Consider the following 17,877-nt stretch of genomic DNA (forward strand, 5'->3'; position numbering starts at 1 on the left):
AAGCAAAATACAAAGTGCTGGAGGAACTGAGCGGGTCAGGCGACATTTGTGTCGGGAATGGACCGGCATTGTTTCGGGTGTGGACACTTCTTCAGGCTGGCTGGAGCAGTGGAGGGAAAGCTGGAATATAGAGGAGGGGACGGGAGGAAACCTGGTGAGTGATAGGTGGATGGTGGTGAGGGGAGTGTTTGATCAGCAGGTGTGTGGTAAAGGCTAGTGGTGAAACGGGAGATAGAGGGTGTCGGACAAGGAGAGAAGCAGAGTGAAATGTAAAGCCAGAGGGAGGGATATGGGTGGAAGGAGACAGGGGAAGGCAGGGAGATAAGAACGAAGGGAAGGAAGAATAGAAAGGCAGATTATTATCTGAATGGTGTCAAGTTAGGAGGAGGGGGGGTTCAACGAGATCTGGGTGTCCTAGTGCATCAGTCAATGAAAGGAAGCATGCAGGTACAGCAGGCAGTGAAGAAAGCCAATGGAATGTTGGCCTTCGTAACAAGAGGAGTTGAGTATAGGAGCAAAGAGATCCTTCTACAGTTGTACCGGGCCCTGGTGAGACCGCACCTGGAATACTGTGTGCAGTTTTGGTCTCCAAATTTGAGGACGGATATTCTTGCTATGGAGGGCGTGCAGCGTAGGTTCACTAGGTTAATTCCTGGAATGGCGGGACTGTCGTATGTTGAAAGGCTGGAGCGATTGGGCTTGTATACACTGGAATTTAGAAGGATGAGGGGGGATCTTATTGAAACATATAAGATAATTAGGGGATTGGACACATTAGAGGCAGGAAACATGTTCCCAATGTTGGTGGAGTCCAGAACAAGGGGCCACAGTTTGAGAATAAGCGGTAGGCCATTTAGAACGGAGATGAGGAAGAACTTTTTCAGTCAGAGGGTGGTGAAGGTGTGGAATTCTCTGCCTCAGAAGGCAGTGGAGGCCAGTTCGTTGGATGCTTTCAAGAGAGAGCTGGATAGAGCTCTTAAGGATAGCGGAGTGAGGGGGTATGGGGAGAAGGCAGGAACGGGGTACTGATTTAGAGTGATCAGCCATGATCGCATTGAATGGCGGTGCTGGCTTGAAGGGCTGAATGGCCTACTCCTGCACCTATTGTCTATTGTCTATTGAAGGACTTGGGGATGGGAGATGAGCGTGTGAAGGAGGGGGGAGGAGCAGGATGACTGGGAGAGTGGGAGACAGTGGGAAAAATTCAACATGTCAGTTTAGTTTTTAGTTTAGTTTAGAGATACAGCGAGGATACAGGCCCTTTGGCCCACTGAGTCCGCACCGACCAGCGACTCCTATACACCAGCGCTTATCCAGCACGCTAGGGACCATTTACTGAAGGCAATTAACATACAAACCTGTACGTCATTGGAGTATGGGAGGAAACAGGAGCGCCCGGAGGAAAACCCACACAGGTCACAGGGAGAACGTCCAAACTCCGTACAGACAGCACCCGTAGTCAGGATCAAGCCCGGGTCTCTGGCGCCGGCCGGAAGGCAGCAACTCTACCGCTGCGCCACCGTGCCGCCATTGTTGATTTTCAAGGAAACCGAAAGAATAGTTTTAGCTCAAGACTGAAAATCCTGGTTTTGCGGCACGGTAGCGCAGCGGTAGAGTTGCTGCTTTACAGCGAATGCAGCGCCGGAGACTCAGGTTCGATCCTGACTACGGGTGCTGCACTGTAAGGAGTTTGTACGTTCTCCCCGTGACCTGCGTGGGTTTTCTCCGAGATCTTCGGTTTCCTCCCACACTCCAAAGACGTACAGGTATGTAGGTTAATTGGCTGGGTAAATGTAAAAATTGTCCCTAGTGGGTGTAGGATAGTGTTAGTGTACGGGGATCGCTGGGCGGCACGGACTTGGAGGGCCGAAAAGGCCTGTTTCCGGCTGTATATATATGATATGATATGATGATATGAGACATTTAATGTTGCAGGAAAATAATAGGACTTGCACACGAGTTCACAAATTCAAAATATTAGAGAAGTTCAACGACTTAAGAAGACTGGGAAAGATAACTGTGTTGCATGGTTTTAACCAAAACTTAGATGCTTATCGCTTTCCGATATTTCTGTTCCAAGGAGAAAACGTTGGTGCACTGGTCAAATAAGATGAATAATCTTCAGTGACCGTTGTGTGTATCTGGGCAGTCGAATTATTTGCCAGGTTAAAATGATGGCGCCCAAGTTTACAAGCAAAAATATTTAGGAAAAAGAACCTCTACCTTTCCTCACGTTGAAACTAGAGGTGACCTTTCCATCCCACCAGAAATAGTCTCTCACACTATCATTTTCATTTCATGCAGATTATTAGTGCATGCATAATGTCTAATGATGATCAGAATGACGCTCTTGAGTTATTTTTGAATCTGTCTTTTGCGTGATGTTGATATATATTTTTTAGTTTCGCTTATTTTAATATTGTCACGTGTACCGTACCGAGGTGCAGTGAAAAGCATTTTGCTGCGTTCTAACCAGCCAGCAAAGAGACTATACATGAGGAGAAGGGTCTCGACCCGAAACATCACCCATTCCTTCTCTCCAGAGATGCTGCCAGTCCCGCTGAGTTACTCCAGCATTTTAGATTTTTTAGATACAGTGCAGAAACAGGCCCTTCGGCCCACCGGGTCCGCGCCGCCCAGCGATCCCCGCACATTAACACTATCCTACACCCAATAGGGACAATTTTTACATTTGCCCAGCCAATTAACCTACAAACGTCTTTGGAGTGTGGGAGGAAACCGAAGATCTCGGAGGAAACCCACGCAGGTCACGGGGAGAACGTACAAACTCCGTACAGACAGCCCCCTTAGTCAGGATCGAACCTGAGTCTCTGGCGCTGCATTCGCTGTAAGGCAGCAACTCTACCGCTGCGCCACCGTGCCGCCCTTTTTGTGTCTATCTTCAGTGTAAGCCAGCATCTGCAGTTCCTTCCTACACATGATTACAATCAGGTCGTCCACAGTATACAGATGCAGGATAAAATTTTGTGTAGTGTAGTTTATTGTCACATGTGCCAAGGCACAGTGAAAAGCTTTTGTTGCGTGCTAACCAGTCAGCGGAAAGACAATATATACATGGTTGCATTCGAACCATTCACTGCGTACCGATACAGGAAAAAGAGAAGAACATTTAGTGCAAGACATAGTCCAGTAAAGTCCGATTAAGGTTACTCCAAGGGTCTTCAATGAGGTAAATAGTAGACCTTTTTAAATGGTATAACGTTTAGTGCAAGATTATGTCCGATTAAAGATCGAAGGTCTTCAGTGGGGTAGGTGAGAGGTCAGGACTGCTTTTTACAATAGTAGTTTGAATATATACCTTAAAATCCTGTTTATGACAAATAGAATCTTAAAAAATAAAGTACAATTAGGTTTAGGTTTATTATGTCACATGTACTAAAGGTACAGTAGCTATGGGGAGAGGTTGAGTAGGCTGGGACTCTATTCCTTGGAGTGCAGGAGGTTAAGGGGTGATCTTATAGAGGTGTACAAAACATATGAGAGGAATAGATCGGGGGAAATGCATAAAGTCTCTTGCCAGAGTAGGGAAATCGAGAACCAGAGGACATAGGTTTAAGGTGAGGAGGGGGAAGATTTAATGGGAACCTGAGGGCTAACTTTTTCTCACAAAGGGTGGTGGGTGAATGGAACGAGCTTCCAGAGGAGGTAGTTGAGGCTGGGACTATCACAACATTTAAGAAAATTTTAAGATAGGTAATCCTCTACAGGATTAGAGCGATATGGGCCAAACGCAGGCAGGTGGGACTAGTGTAGATGGGACATGTTTTGGGCAAGTTGGCCGAAGGGCCTGTTTCCACTCTGTATGACTCTATGACCTTCGATTCCCTCAATGAATTTTACTGTATTAAAAATGCTGATTATCTGTAGTAAATCTGTGGAATTCTCAGCCACAGAAGGCAGTGGAGGCCAATTCACTGGATGTATTCAAGAGAGTAGATTTCGCTCTTAGGGTCTAACGGAATCTAGGGATATGGGGACAAAGCAGGAACGGGAAACTGATGTTGGATGATGAGCCATGATCATATTGAATGGCAGTGCTGGCTCAAAGGGTCAGCTGGCCTACTCCTGTACCTATTTTCTAGGTTTCTACGTCTATGTTCCCTGTACGCAGTGCAATTGTGTCTAGGGTTGCCAACTTCCTCACTCCCAAATACGGGACAAGGTGGCATCACCGCCCCGCGCCCCACGTGACATCACCCAGCCAGCGGCCACGTGCTCCCGCTCCACCAATGGCGGCCGCCCGGGCCGGGAGGCCGCCATTGGTGGAGCGGGAGCACATTGCCGCTGGCTGGGTGAGGTCACGCGGGGCGGTGACGTCACTCTTTGTCCCTTCGTTGGGAGTGAGGGAGTTGGCAACCCTACTAATACGGGACAAGGGCGGTCCCGTACGGGACAAGGGCGGTCCCGTACGGGACAAACCAATTTAGCCCAAAATACGGGATGTCCCGGCTAATACGGGACAGTTGGCAACCCTAATTTTGGCCCACCCCTCACCACCACTGTTACTCATCCCTCATGTAGCCAAGTTCAATGCCTTTCTCACTTTGCATTTGTTAGTACTAGTACCACTTTGAAAATGTGCTCCCATTTCCACTCATGCTAACATTCATACAATGACTCAGATGAATTTACTATCCTGATATCACTCACCCATAATTTCACCACAAAACAACTCCACCAGTGCTCTGCAGATTTAGCCATCACTGTATTATGTTTAGTTTAGTTTCGCAAGTTAGATATTCCACACCATTAAAGTTACTGCCTCCATTTTATCTTGCATTACCAAATGGCCCGATGAACCTCCATTCGGTAAATAAAGAAATAATACTTTGTTTAGTTTAAAGATACAGCGCGGAAACAGGCCCTTCGGCCCACCGAGTCCATGCCGACCAGCGATCCCCGCACACTGACACCACCCTACACACAGTAGGAACACGTTACAATTTTACCGAAGCCAATTCACCTCCAAACCAGTACGTCTTTGGAGCGTGGGGAGAAACCAGAGATGACAGTTTAAGGATAAGGGGGAAGTCTTTTAGGACCGAGATGAGAACGTTTTTTTTCACACAGAGAGTGGTGAATCTGTGGAATTCTCTGCCACAGAAGGTAGTTGAGGCCAGTTCATTGGCTATATTTAAGAGGGAGTTAGATGTGGCCCTTGTGGCTAAAGGGGTCAGGGGGTATGGAGAGAAGGCAGGTACGGGATACTGAGTTGGATGATCAGCCATGATCATATTGAATGGCGGTGCAGCCTCGAAGGGCCGAATGGCCTACTCCTGCACCTATTTTCTATGTTTCTATCCCGGAGAAAATCCACGCAGGTCACGGGTAGAACGTGCAAACTCCGCACAGACGGCACCCGTAGTCAGGATGGAACCCGGGCCTCGGGCGCTGTGAGGCAGCGACTTTACCGCTGTGGCTCCGTGCCGTCCCCAATGTTTGGTGAACATAAATCTCTGTTTTAAAGTTAAAGGTCTCGTCAGATACAAGAGCCTGATTTAATCCAATTTAGCCCCATCTAATATCATGGCGTCTCGAAATGATCAGCAGTATTTCACTGGATGTGGTGTTCAGCATCTAATAACATTACAAGCTTCATCAAGTTGTGATTGGGTTTTACAGGGGTTCAAGTGACAGTCGGGAGACAGGCGCAAATTATTTCAATTATCCCCCTGTCGCTTTTCCAGCTGCTGATGCCGTTTAATAAATGCGTGCAGATTTTAATATCTTTTCATGTTATTGCATTTTAGCAAAGCACGTGTTATCTTTCAACAATACCTAGGAGCTCAATGGCACATCAGCTCCGAACCTTAATATAAATCATTGCTTTGTTGAGGTTTTTCTTCATGCGCTCTTTGGTCCAAAGAGCTCTCAGTTTTAATTTGAAGCAACCTGTGTCATCGGGACCAGGAAGCCACAGGTTCATTTGCTGCTCTACACAGGATGGGTTTGTCTCAGTTTGAACAATTAGGGCGGCACGGTGGCGCAGCGGTAGAGTTGCTGCCTCACAGCACCAGAGACCCAGGTTCGATCCTGACTATGGGTGCTGTCTGTATGTACGTTCTCCCCCGTGACCTGCGTGGGTTTTCTCCGAGTGCTCCGTTTCCTCCCACACGCCAAAGACGTGAAGCTTTGTAGGTTAATTGCCTTCAGTTAGATTGTAAATTGTCCCCAGTGTGTAGGATAGTGCTAGTGTCCAGGGTGATTGCTGGTCAGTGCGGACTTGGTGGGCCGAAGGGCCTGTTTCCGCGCTGAATGTCTAAAGTCTAAATTAATGGGTTCACCCTGTTTGACCTCTAAACTGCGGAGACTTTTTTTTGGCTCTGGAACATGGGAGGTTGAGTTACTCCAGAATTTTGTGTCTACCTATTATTACTTAAGTGCAAGGCATTTGACAAACATTTGCCAACATGGACATGGAGATCTTCATCCAGAGAAATACTCTGGATGATTTTGCTTTCCTTTTAATTTTTTTTATTTTTTATTATTACACTACAGCATAGGAATGGGTGAATTACTCCAGCATTTTGTGTTTATCTTTGGTGTAAACCAACATCTGTAGTTCCTTCAGATAAGTTCAGTTTAGTTTATTGTCACGTGTACCGAGGTACAGTGAAAAACTTTTGTTGCGTGCTAACCAGTCAGCGGAAAGACAATACATGATTACAGCTAATCCATTTACAGTGTAAAGATGCATGATAAGGGAATAATGTTTAGTGCAAGATAAAGCCAGCAAAGTCTGATCAAGGATAGTCCGAGGGTCACTGATGAGGTAGATAGTAGTTCAGCACTGCTCTCTGGTTGTGGTAGGATGGTTCAGTTGCCTGATAACAGCTGGGAAGAAACTGTCCCTGAATCTGGAGGTGTGCGTTTTCACATTTCTGTGCCTTTTGCCCGATGGGAGAGGGGAGAAGGGGGAGTGGCCAGGGTGCGACTCTTCCTTGATTATGCTGCTGGCCTTGCCGAGGCAGCGTGAGGTATAAATGCACTAACTTCTATTTATGGTTATGTCACCTTCTAGGTCGGAGATGAAATTCTGGAGATCAATGGAGAAACGACCAAGAACATGAAGCATTCTCGCGCGATAGAGCTGATTAAAAATGGCGGTCGAAGAGTCAGCCTATTTCTCAAACGTGGAAATGGTTATGTGCCAGAATATGGTGGGTTGCCCTATGAAAACGTTACTTTCTTCTCACCATGAGTGATTTTTTTTTTTTCTTTCTCATATATTTTTTTATGTTAAAATCTAGGATTTTTTTTCCCCTTCTTTCACAAATGTACAGCTTCCGGTTCTTATCAGCTGCCACTAATTCTGCTCATTCACCATTTCTATGAGGAATGGGCTGGAGAATGTATGTGATTAGTTAGGACAGGCAATAATACCTGTCCATATGAAATTCTCAATAGTTCAAATGCCTAATGAGAATACTATAAACCCTAATGTCACAGTTCGACAGGAATGATACGACATTTTAACTTTACACCCCGTGGCCAAATCTCGAGTAGAAGTGTTCTAATATTTATTAATTTAAGTTATCATGTTTATTTATAGTATTTTAAAGACACCAGACTTTATATTCTTTTAGTTGTAAACATTTAGCTGTGGATAGAGCAATCCTTGCTACCAATGGAAAATGTGCAGAATAGGGTCACATAGTCACAGAGTGAGACAGCGTGGAAACAGACCCCTGGGCCCAACTTGCCCACACCGGCCAACATCTCCCAGCTACACTAGTTCCACCTGCCCGCGTTTGACCCATATCCCCTCCCAAACCTGTCCTTTCCATGTACCTGTCTGTTTCTTAAACATTGCCTCAACTACCTCCTCTGGCAGCTCGTTCCATACCCCCACCACCCTTTGTGTGAAAATGTTACCCCCCAGATTCCTATTAAATCTTTTCCCTTTCACCTTGAACCTGGGTCCTCTGGTCCTCGATTCACCTACTCTGGGCAAGAGACTCTGTGCATCTACCCGATCTATTCCTCTCATGATTTTATACACCTCTATAAGATCACCCCTCATCTTCCTGCGCTCATGTACATATACATTAATTTTGCTCTCGTAATTGCCTCACTGATCCTCCAGGCCTTTTCTCTGGGAAGTTAGGCCTTTAAGATGATGTATCCAAAAAGGAATAACTTCCGTCCCCCCTGATAATTTGTATAACGTTATGCTGCTCTCCCGAGAAACGCGTGAAGTTTCAAGAGTTTAAAAAAACACAAGAACAGTTGCACCCACCAACATCCCTCTCGAGACCAAATGAAGGGGATTATTATCTATTATTTTAAAATAATACCTAATGACCAAAAATAGAACTCTGAACTTTTGATTTCTTTTGTTTTAAAATCTCCATTGAAGTGATCTCTCTGTGTAAGGGTATATATTTTTGTAACAAGTTCTGTAATTACTTTTAACGCAGTTCATAACTTGCAGAGTTTGTACATATTGAAATGAATCATTGTTTACATACTATTTTGACTCACTGTACTGTGATAAACAAATGGTGTGAAATTCCCATTAGTGCTTTCTGGTGCTCTTTTTGCTGTGTCTTTTGGTTCTGCTTTTGCAGTCTAATTGTTTGTTTTTTTTGCCTGGACAATCTGACTGGAACTATAATAAACATCTTTCCATGATCAACAGACTGATCAATTCTGGTGCTGCTTACTAATAGGGAATCTAAATCTTTCTTCTGCTCTTTTTCTCTCACTCTCTCTCTCTCGTCTTTCATGGGCGCTGGTCTCTCCGCTCCTCCCCCTCAGCGATGGTGCCTCCTAATCTCTCCTCATGCATGAGAAGCGACAAGCATGAGGACGCTTGCTTCTACTTAATGGGCCCTAATCAAAACACGGTTGGTAGTTCAATCAATATTTGCTGCTTCCATCTCGCCGCTCTGCTTGTAAAGGCTCATGCTATGTTCCATCTATATCCCCCCCCAGACGCGCATCAACGAGTGTGCTCGCATCCGTCAGCGCGATCTTCCCACTGACGGTGCTGGCAGGACTCACGCACCCACATCTTTGGGGTGCAAGCTCTTTGCCAGGGAGTCCCTCCCCCCCCTCATGCTATCATGGCTGTTATGTGGTAGTTGTGCTGCTTTGCCGAGATCTAGTATCTCATTCGAAATTGGCATGTCCACCTGATCCATCAAAGCCATTGGATATCCATGCGGGTACACTGGTGCCGAAGCAAAGAACTGCGGGCGCTGGTTGACACACAGAAGGACACCGAGAGCTGGGGTAACTCAGCGGGTGAGGCAGCATCTCTGGAGGACATGGACAGGCAACGTTACAGGTCGGCACGCTTCTTCCGGCTTGAAACGTCGCCCCGTCAAGTCTGAAGAAGGGTCCCGACCCCCAAACATCACCTGTCCATGTTCTCCAGAGATGTCGCCTGGTCCGCTGAGTTACTCCAGCACTTTGTGTCCTTTTTTCAGTATAAATTAATGCTGCCTAGTTTTCATTGACAACAGGAGCATTTGCCCCTGAGACTTCATTTTATTGAGGCAAAGATCTGAAATGAAATACTGGATGAAAGGGAGACCTGTCGTTGGTAATAATGTCTTTTCAATTTCAAATTTTGCTTCCTTATGGAAACTTAAGAACTCATCCATAATTCACACTACTCGATCATGCTTTGGAACTGGAACTTTCAATACTGCTGATGGTGTGTTTGACAGGCAATATCAGATGAGTCAGTTGTTAATGGCCATGCCCCTGCTGTGGTACCCTCCTCTTTTCGAAATTAATGAATGGGCAACTGAGCAAATTTGACCCTCATTCGCTTAATGCTCATTATGCACGTTGGTCAGAATTGAAAGTTTCACCGAAAGATTATTAACGTAAAATCGCCTTTCGTTCCCATAATTCGGAGAGAACAGTAAGGAACACTTCGCAAGTACTTAATGCATTGTGTGATTTGTTATATGGAGCCCTGTCCAATTGCCTTTAAGATTTGCAGAGGTGCAAATAATGTAATAATGGCAAAAAGTCACAAGTTTCAGTTTGCAAACCTTAATCTTAAAAATCTTTTGCAGAGGTGCAAAGATTTTTAAGATTAAGATTTGCAAACTGAAATCTTGTGACATTTTGCCATTATTACACAACATATCACGCTCAATTTGTTACTGTACGGTGCAGAAAAGGGATAGAATTTGTGGTTGCCTTGTGTTTCGGCGCTAATAATATTGAATCGCCGCCCTTTGGGCTAAAATATGATAACTTCATTAATTTGTGTTGCAGTTCTCCTGATGCAAGTTCCTGAAGTCCTCTTCCTCTGTTTGACCTTGTTCATAACCCATGCTATTAACTTACACAAACACCATATCAAATCTTCAATGAAAGAGAGATGTTCAGGTTCAGATGTGATAGGAGCGGAATTAGGCCATTCAGCCCATCGAGTCTACTCTGCTATTCAATCATGGCTGATCTATCTCTCTCCTAACCCCATTCTCCTCCCTTCTCCCCATAAACCCTTGACACCTGTACCAATCAAGAATATGTCTATCTCTGCCTCAAATATATCCACTGACGGCCTCCGCGGCCTTGCGTTGCTTTCTCTTGATAGATGAATTCCACAGATTCACCGTCCACGACTAAAGAAATTCCTCCTCATCTCCTTCCTAAAGGAACGTCCTTCAATTCTGAGGCTATGACCTCGAGTCCTAGACTTTCCTACTAGTGGAAACATCCATTCCACATCCACTCTATCCAGGCCTTTCACGATTCAGTGTTTCTATGAGGTCCTTCTAAACGTTGCGTTCCTGAATACCACTTTAATCGTTTATCGCAACACACTATGAATATTACCAACCCTGGACACTATATGCTAACACTTTTGAGGGCACACTTCTGTGCTTAAGCTGAACAAATTTGAGATTGTTGCATTAACACTGGATCTTTCACGTAATAAGATCTTAGTTGCATCTAATGACTGTAAAAGTATGTTCCCTGCCATAATGGGAAGAAAGAAAAGCCATCTATCATGGTATCCAAATTAACATTGGGAGCTGGGATGGTAAGAATGGATGAACGTTAGTTAGTTAGTTAGTGTCTGAAGAAGGGTCTCGACCCGAAACGTCACCCATTCCTTCCCTCTAGAGATGCTGCCTGTCCCGCTGAGTTACTCCAGCTTTTAGTTAGTTAGTTTAATTTATTGCCACATGTACCGAGGTACAGTGAAAAGATTTTGTTGCGTGCTAACCAGTCAGCAGAAAGACAATACATGATTACAATCGAACCATTTACAGTGTGCAGATACATGATAAGGGAATAACGTTTAGTGCAAGTTAAAGCCAGCAAAGTCCGATCAAGGATAGTCCGAGGGTCACCAATGAGGTAGATAGTAGTTCAGCGCTGCTCTCTGGTTGTGATAGGATGGTTCAGTTGCCTGATAACAGCTGGGAAGAAACTGTCCCTGAATCTGGAGGTGTGCGTTTTCACATTTCTGTACTTTTTACCTGATGGGAGAGGGGAGAAGAGGGAGTGGCCAGGGTGCGACTGGTCCTTGATTGTGCTGCTGGCCTTGCTGAGGCAGCGTGAGGTATAAATGGAGGCAATAGAAGAGTGAATAAAATAATTAATAGAAGAAAAAATAGGTTGATGTGGTTCATGAAAATTGGGACTGGATTCTGCATCTACAAGTGGAAGAGAACGGATCACAAGAATGTTACTACATCTTATAGAAATGTATAAACGTCTTAAGGGATTGGACAGGCTAGATGCAGGAAAAATGTTCCCGATGTTGGGGGAGTCCAGAACCAGGGGTCACAGTTTAAGAATAAGGGGTCGGCCATTTAGGACTGAGATGGGGAAAAATCTTTTCACCCAGTGGGTTGTGAATCTGTGGAATTCTCTGCCACAGAAGGCAGTGGAGGCCAATTCACTGGATGTATTCAAGAGACAGTTAGATTTAGCTCTTAGGGCTAACGGAATCAAGGGATATGGGGAAAAAGCAGGAACGGGGTACGGATTTTGGATGATCAGCCATGCTCATATTGAATGGCTGTGACAACTTGAAGGGCCGAATGGCCTCCTCCTGCACCCATTTTCTATGTTTCTATCCAAGCCTGCAGCCTTGGACATTGAAGATGATACAAGTTGAGGCATTCATTGGGATCCACCAAATGTTAATGTGTTTTGATCTCTTCTGCCTTAACAACACACCATTCTAGGTTTAACTGGGAATGTAGAGTTCCTATATCTTCTAAAACCATGCAGCAAGTTTATGTATTCCCTTGTTTTTAACATTGGAGACAAATTAGTCTTTGTCATGTCATTTTTTAACTTCTAGTTCTAGATATATATTATGGAAATAGGCCCTTCGGCCCATCGAGTCCATTCCAACAATCGGTCGCCCCTTGCAATAGATCTACAATGGTTCTATGCCATCCCACTTTTGCGTCCACGAGGTAAAATTACAGAAGCCATTTAAGCCACAAACCCGCACGTCTTTGGGCCGTGGGAGGAGAACAGGGAGAACGTGCAAGCTCCGCACAGACAGCGCCCACAGTCAGGATCGAACCCGTCAACCGTCGGAACTGCGATTAAAGCTATCTGACTTCAGATGTGAGGCAGCAGCATAACAATAATTGGTGGAGTGCTACCTATCTGCCCTAATCTTGGACGAAGACTCACGACTGAACCTCGTGTAGGAAAGAACTGCAGGCGCTGGTTTAAACCGAAGATAGACACACACAAAAAGCTGGAGCAACTCAGCGGGTCAGGCAGCATCTCTGGAGAAAAGGAATTGGTGACGAATTCCTGAGTCGGGTCGAGATCCGCTGAGTTACTCCAGCTTTTCACGACTCAACGTTTCTGCTCAGCAAGAGAGCTATAAACAACACTCAGCCCAGTGAATATCAATTGCTCGATAAATGTAGCCCAACAGCTAAAAGATTACCCAGGCTGGAAATGGATAGGACATAAATGAATACCTTGTTCTATTTTAAATGCCACATCCCTTTAGTTAAATGGATCATGTGATAAAATACAAAGACCAAAAATCGCTTGATGGTTTTAGGCCTCAGAGTTTTCCCTTGTTCTAACTGAATGGAACAACGTCAATGTATTTTAAAGTTTAGAAGAATGAGGGAGGACCTCATTGAAACGTACAGAGTGGTGAAAGGCTTGGATAGACTGGATGTGGAGAGGATGTTTCCACTGGTGGGAGAGTCTAGGACCAGAGGCCACAGCCTCAGAATTAAAGGACGTTCTTTTAGGAAGGAGATGAGGAGGGATTTCTTTAGTCAGGGGATGGAGATTCTGTGGAATTCATTGTCACAGAAGGCTGTGGAGGCCAAGTCAGTGGATATTTTTAAGGCAAAGATAGTTAGATTCTTGATTAGTACGGGTGTCAGGGGTTATGGGGAGAAGGCAGGAGAATGGAGGGAGAGATAGGAGGGAGAGATAGACCAGACATGATTGAATGGCAGAGTGGACTTGATGGGCCGAATGGCCTAATTCTGCTCCTATCACATGATCTTATGATTTGACATTTTCCCATTCAATCGGTTTGATTCGATTTGTTTTGCCCAACTTTTGAAAGAATAATTGATTCCTCTGCCCACTCAGCGCCTGTTCCAATAGGTTACAATGAACTTGTTTCAAATATCAACCTGAGTTTACAATTGTGGAACGTTACACAAAAAAAACAAAGATGGGATCTGTATCAGTGGAGTCCTGAGAAGCATCTTCCTCTTCCTCTTGCGACTGTGTGAGATCACAGCAAGGGGACAGGCTAACCTTTCCTTGTCCTAACTGGTCTGAAGAAGGGCCTCGACCCGAAATGTCACACATTCCTTCCCTCCAGAGATGATGCCTGTCCTGCTGAGTTACTCCAGCTTTTTGTGTCTATCTTCAGTTTAAACCAGCATCTGCAGTTCCTTCCTACACTAACTATTTATTTGTTCAGTCTGACATTTTGTTGTCTATATATCAACATACTTTGATCCCGGTGAATCTTGGGTATTAATGGTACATCTTTATCCAAGCAAGGGGCAGCACGGTGGCGCAGCGGTAGAGTTGCTGCCTTACGGCGCCAGAGACCCGGGTTCGATCCTGACTAAGGGTGCTGTCTGTATAGGGTTTGTACATTCTCCCCGTGACCGCGTGGGTTTTCTCCGGGTGCTCCGGTTTCCTCCCACACTCCAAAGGAGTACAGGTTTGTAGGTTGATTGGCTTGGTATAAATTTAAATTGTCCCTAGTTGGACTTTCATATGAAGAAAGACTGGATAGACTAGGCTTATACTCGCTGGAATTTAGAAAACTGAGGGGGGATCTTATAGAAACATATAAAGTTCTTAAGGGGTTGGAGAGGCTAGATGCGGGAAGATTGTTCCCGATGTTGGGGAAGTCCAGAACCAGGGGTCACAGCTTAAGGATAAGGGGGAAGTCTTTTAGGACCGAGATGAGAAAACATTTCTTCACACAGAGAGTGGTGAGTCTGTGGAATTCTCTGCCACAGAAGGTAGTTGAGGCCAGTTCATTGGCTATATTTAAGAGGGAGTTAGATGTGGCCCTTGTGGCTAAAGGGATCAGAGGGTATGGAGAGAAGGCAGGTACAGGTTACTGAGCTGGATGATCAGCCATGATCATATTGAATGGCGGTGCAGGCTCGAAGGGCCGATTGGCCTACTCCTGCACCTATTTTCTATGTTTCTAGTGTGTGTAGGATAGTGTTAGTGTGCGGGGATCGCTGGTCAGCGCGGACTCGGTGGGCCGAAGGGCCTGTTTCCGCGCTGTATCTCTAAACTAAACTAAGCTAAAAGTACAGTAGCAGTAGACTCTGGATGTGCTACATTCAGTTTCACAGACTTCAGTTAAACCAAATGTTTTGAGATGAATACAATTGCCTGGCAGTTACTGCTGCGCACAATAAAATAACAATCTGAGGCTCTGTTCCCACCTCTCTCCTGATGTATGCTTCATAGTCATCGAGTCATACAGCACAGAAACAGACCCTTTGGCCCCACTTGCCCTCGTCGACCAAGGTGCCCCATCGACGCTAGTCCCACCTGCCCGCGTTTGGTCCATATCCATCTTGTGTTCTGCTCAAATGTATGTTGGATAAAAACTCATTATTACTTTATAAGCATAATTTGATTCCCCGTGGCCACGCATTGAATCCAAGTGAAACCTAAATAATTCAATTTATTATTAGCGATCTATATAAATATACAAACCCAAATAAGCCATTGGCAGACGATGACAAGAGGAACTGCAGGCGCTGGTTTGCTAAAAAAAAAATACACACACACAAAGTGCTGGAGTAATTCAGCGGCTGAGGAAGCATCTCTGGAGGACGTGGTTAGGCAACGTTTTGGGATGAGGTTTGAAGAAGGTTCTTGACCCAAAATGTCCTCCATGTTCTCCAGGGACTCAAGGAGAGAGGACAAAATCACCCACATGGAATTATGTTTGGAGGTGTTGGGGAATGTTTGCATAGATGGTAGCTATTTCTACACTGCATCTTCCATGAAAGATCATGGAATTGGCTAGCCAAATGGTTCTCCTGTTCACAACTTCACATGATGGGAGTAGAATTAGGCCATTCAGCCCATCGAGTCCACTCCACCATTCAATCATGGCTGATCGCTGCCTCTTAATCCCATTTTCCCACCTTCTCCCCATAACCCTTGACACCCGTTCCAATCAAGAATATGTCTTTCTCTGCCTTAAAAATATCCACTGACTTGGCCTCCACAGCCCTCTGTGGCAATGAGTTCCACAGATTAACTACCCTCTGTCTAAAGAAGTTCCTCCTCATCACCTTTCTAAAAGAGCACCCTTTAATTCTGAGGCTGTGACCTCTGGTCCTGTACTCTCCCACCAGTGGAAACATCCTCTCCACATCCACTCTATCTGTGCCTTTCATTATTCTGTAAGCTTCAACGAGGCCCCACCTCAACCTTCTAAACTCCAGAGAGTAACATAGAAACATAGAAAATAGGTGCAGGAGTAGGCCATTCGGCCCTTCGAGCCAGCACCGCCATTCAATATGATCATGGCTGATCATCCAGCTCAGTATCCCGTACCTGCCTTCTCTCCATACCCCCTGATCCCTTTAGCCACAAGGGCCACATCTAACTCCCTCTTAAATATAGCCAATGAACTGGCCTCAACTACCTTCTGTGGCAGAGAATTCCACAGACTCACCACTCTCTGTGTGAAGAAATGTTTTCTCATCTCGGTCCTAAAAGACTTCCCCCTTATCCTTAAGCTGTGACCCCTGGTTCTGGACTTCCCCAACATCGGGAAGATTCTTCCCGCATCTAGCCTCTCCAACCCCTTAAGAACTTTATATGTTTCAATAAGAGTACAGGCCCAGTGCTGTCAAACGCTCATTATATGCTGACCCACTCTTTCCTGGGATCATTCCTGTAAGCCTCCTCTGGATCCTCTCCAGACCCGGCACATCCTTCCTCGGATATGGGGCCCAAATTCATTCACAGTAACAGAGGCCCAATTATGGAGGTGCTAACAGTGAATGGTTAGTGTCACGCTGACAAGACTAACACTGCATTTTCCTTTCATGAAAGGAAGTGAGTTAGGAATGCGTTGAATTGGAACCTTGATTAAACAGGGCATAGCTTTAAAGTGGGAGAGACAACGTTTAAAGGAGATGCACAGGGCAGGTTTTGTTTTACACAGAGGGTTGTGAGTAGCTGGCATGTGCTGGTGTGGGTGGTGATGGAGGCAAGTCCAATAGTGGCATTTAAGACAATTATTGGATAGGCACACGGATATGCAGGGAAATGAGGGATATGTGCAGGCAGATAAGACTTGGTCTTGGCATCATGTTCGGCACAGACGTTGTAGGCTGTCATGTCATGTCCTGTTCTATGTTCCATAATGTTAGGGGCAGCACAGTGGCTAAGGGGTAGAGTTGCTGCCTCACAGCGCCAGAGGCCCGGGTTCGATCCCGACCTCGGGTGCAGTCTGTGTGGAGCTTACACGTTCTCCCCGTGACCTGCGTGGGTTTTCTGTAGGTGCTCCGGTTTCCTCCCACACTCCAAAGACGTACAGGTTAATTGGCTTCTGCAGAATTGTCCCCAGAATGTAGGATTGAACTCGTTTACGGGCGGTGCGGACTCGGTGGGCTGTGCGGACTGGGTGGGCTGAAGGGCCTGTTTCCAAGCTGTATCTCCAATCTAAACTAATCCAAATAATAGGCTAATTTGCCTGACCCTGCACAGTATCGATCATGTGTTCGACAAAGTCCTCCTTTGATGTACCTTCTCCTGCTGCTGTGCTGTATTCCTGTGATCCCTTAACATGCGGACTAAATCTGTTGTCAGTTACAGTGTAAGCATTCAATGTTTATAGTTTAGTTTAGTTTAGAGATACAGCGCGGAAACAGGCCCTTTTGGCCCACCGGGTCCGCGCCGCCCAGCGACCCCCGCACATTAACACCACCCTACACCCACTAGGGACAATTTTCACATTTAGACCAAGCCAATAATTAACAGACCTGCACGTCTTTGGAGTGCGGGAGGAAACGGAAGATCTCGGAGAAAACCCACGCAGGTCACGGGGAGAACGTGCAAACTCCGTACAGACGGCACCCTTAGACGGGATTGTACCCGAGTTTCCAGCGCTGCATTCGCTGTAAGGCAGCAACTCTACCGCTGCGCCCATGTTGCTCCATCCATCTCCCCACCATCCTCTTCTTTCTCTTTAGACTTTTAGAGAAACAGCACGGAAACAGGCCCTTCGGCCCACCGGGTCCTAGCAGGCCAGCGGTCAACCCGGACACTAGCGCTATCCTACACACTAGGGACTAATTACCTTTGGAGTTTAAGAAGCAGGGTAATTTACAAGACACGCTCCTTGGAGAGCGGGAGGATCTAGAGCACCTC

The 17,877-nt window shown here is 45.7% G+C and overlaps 1 protein-coding gene across 10 annotated transcripts in view; it reads left to right on the forward strand.

The window, feature by feature from the left end:
• magi1b (membrane associated guanylate kinase, WW and PDZ domain containing 1b) overlaps positions 1 to 17,877 on the forward strand; it is a 369,840-nt gene that overhangs the window by 341,355 nt on the left and 10,608 nt on the right. For 6 of the 10 annotated variants that reach the window (XM_078414545.1, XM_078414540.1, XM_078414542.1 and 3 more), the window contains one exon: positions 7,043 to 7,181. In XM_078414545.1, coding sequence (XP_078270671.1) covers positions 7,043 to 7,181 — 139 coding nt within the window. Of the gene's footprint in view, positions 1 to 7,042; positions 8,639 to 8,781; positions 8,871 to 17,877 lie in introns of those variants that run through there. The other 4 variants (XM_078414546.1, XM_078414549.1, XM_078414550.1 and 1 more) reach the window with 2 other exon arrangements.

The sequence above is a fragment of the Rhinoraja longicauda genome, chromosome 17 (genome assembly GCF_053455715.1).
Source record: "Rhinoraja longicauda isolate Sanriku21f chromosome 17, sRhiLon1.1, whole genome shotgun sequence".
Classification (NCBI taxonomy): Eukaryota; Metazoa; Chordata; class Chondrichthyes; order Rajiformes; family Arhynchobatidae; genus Rhinoraja; species Rhinoraja longicauda.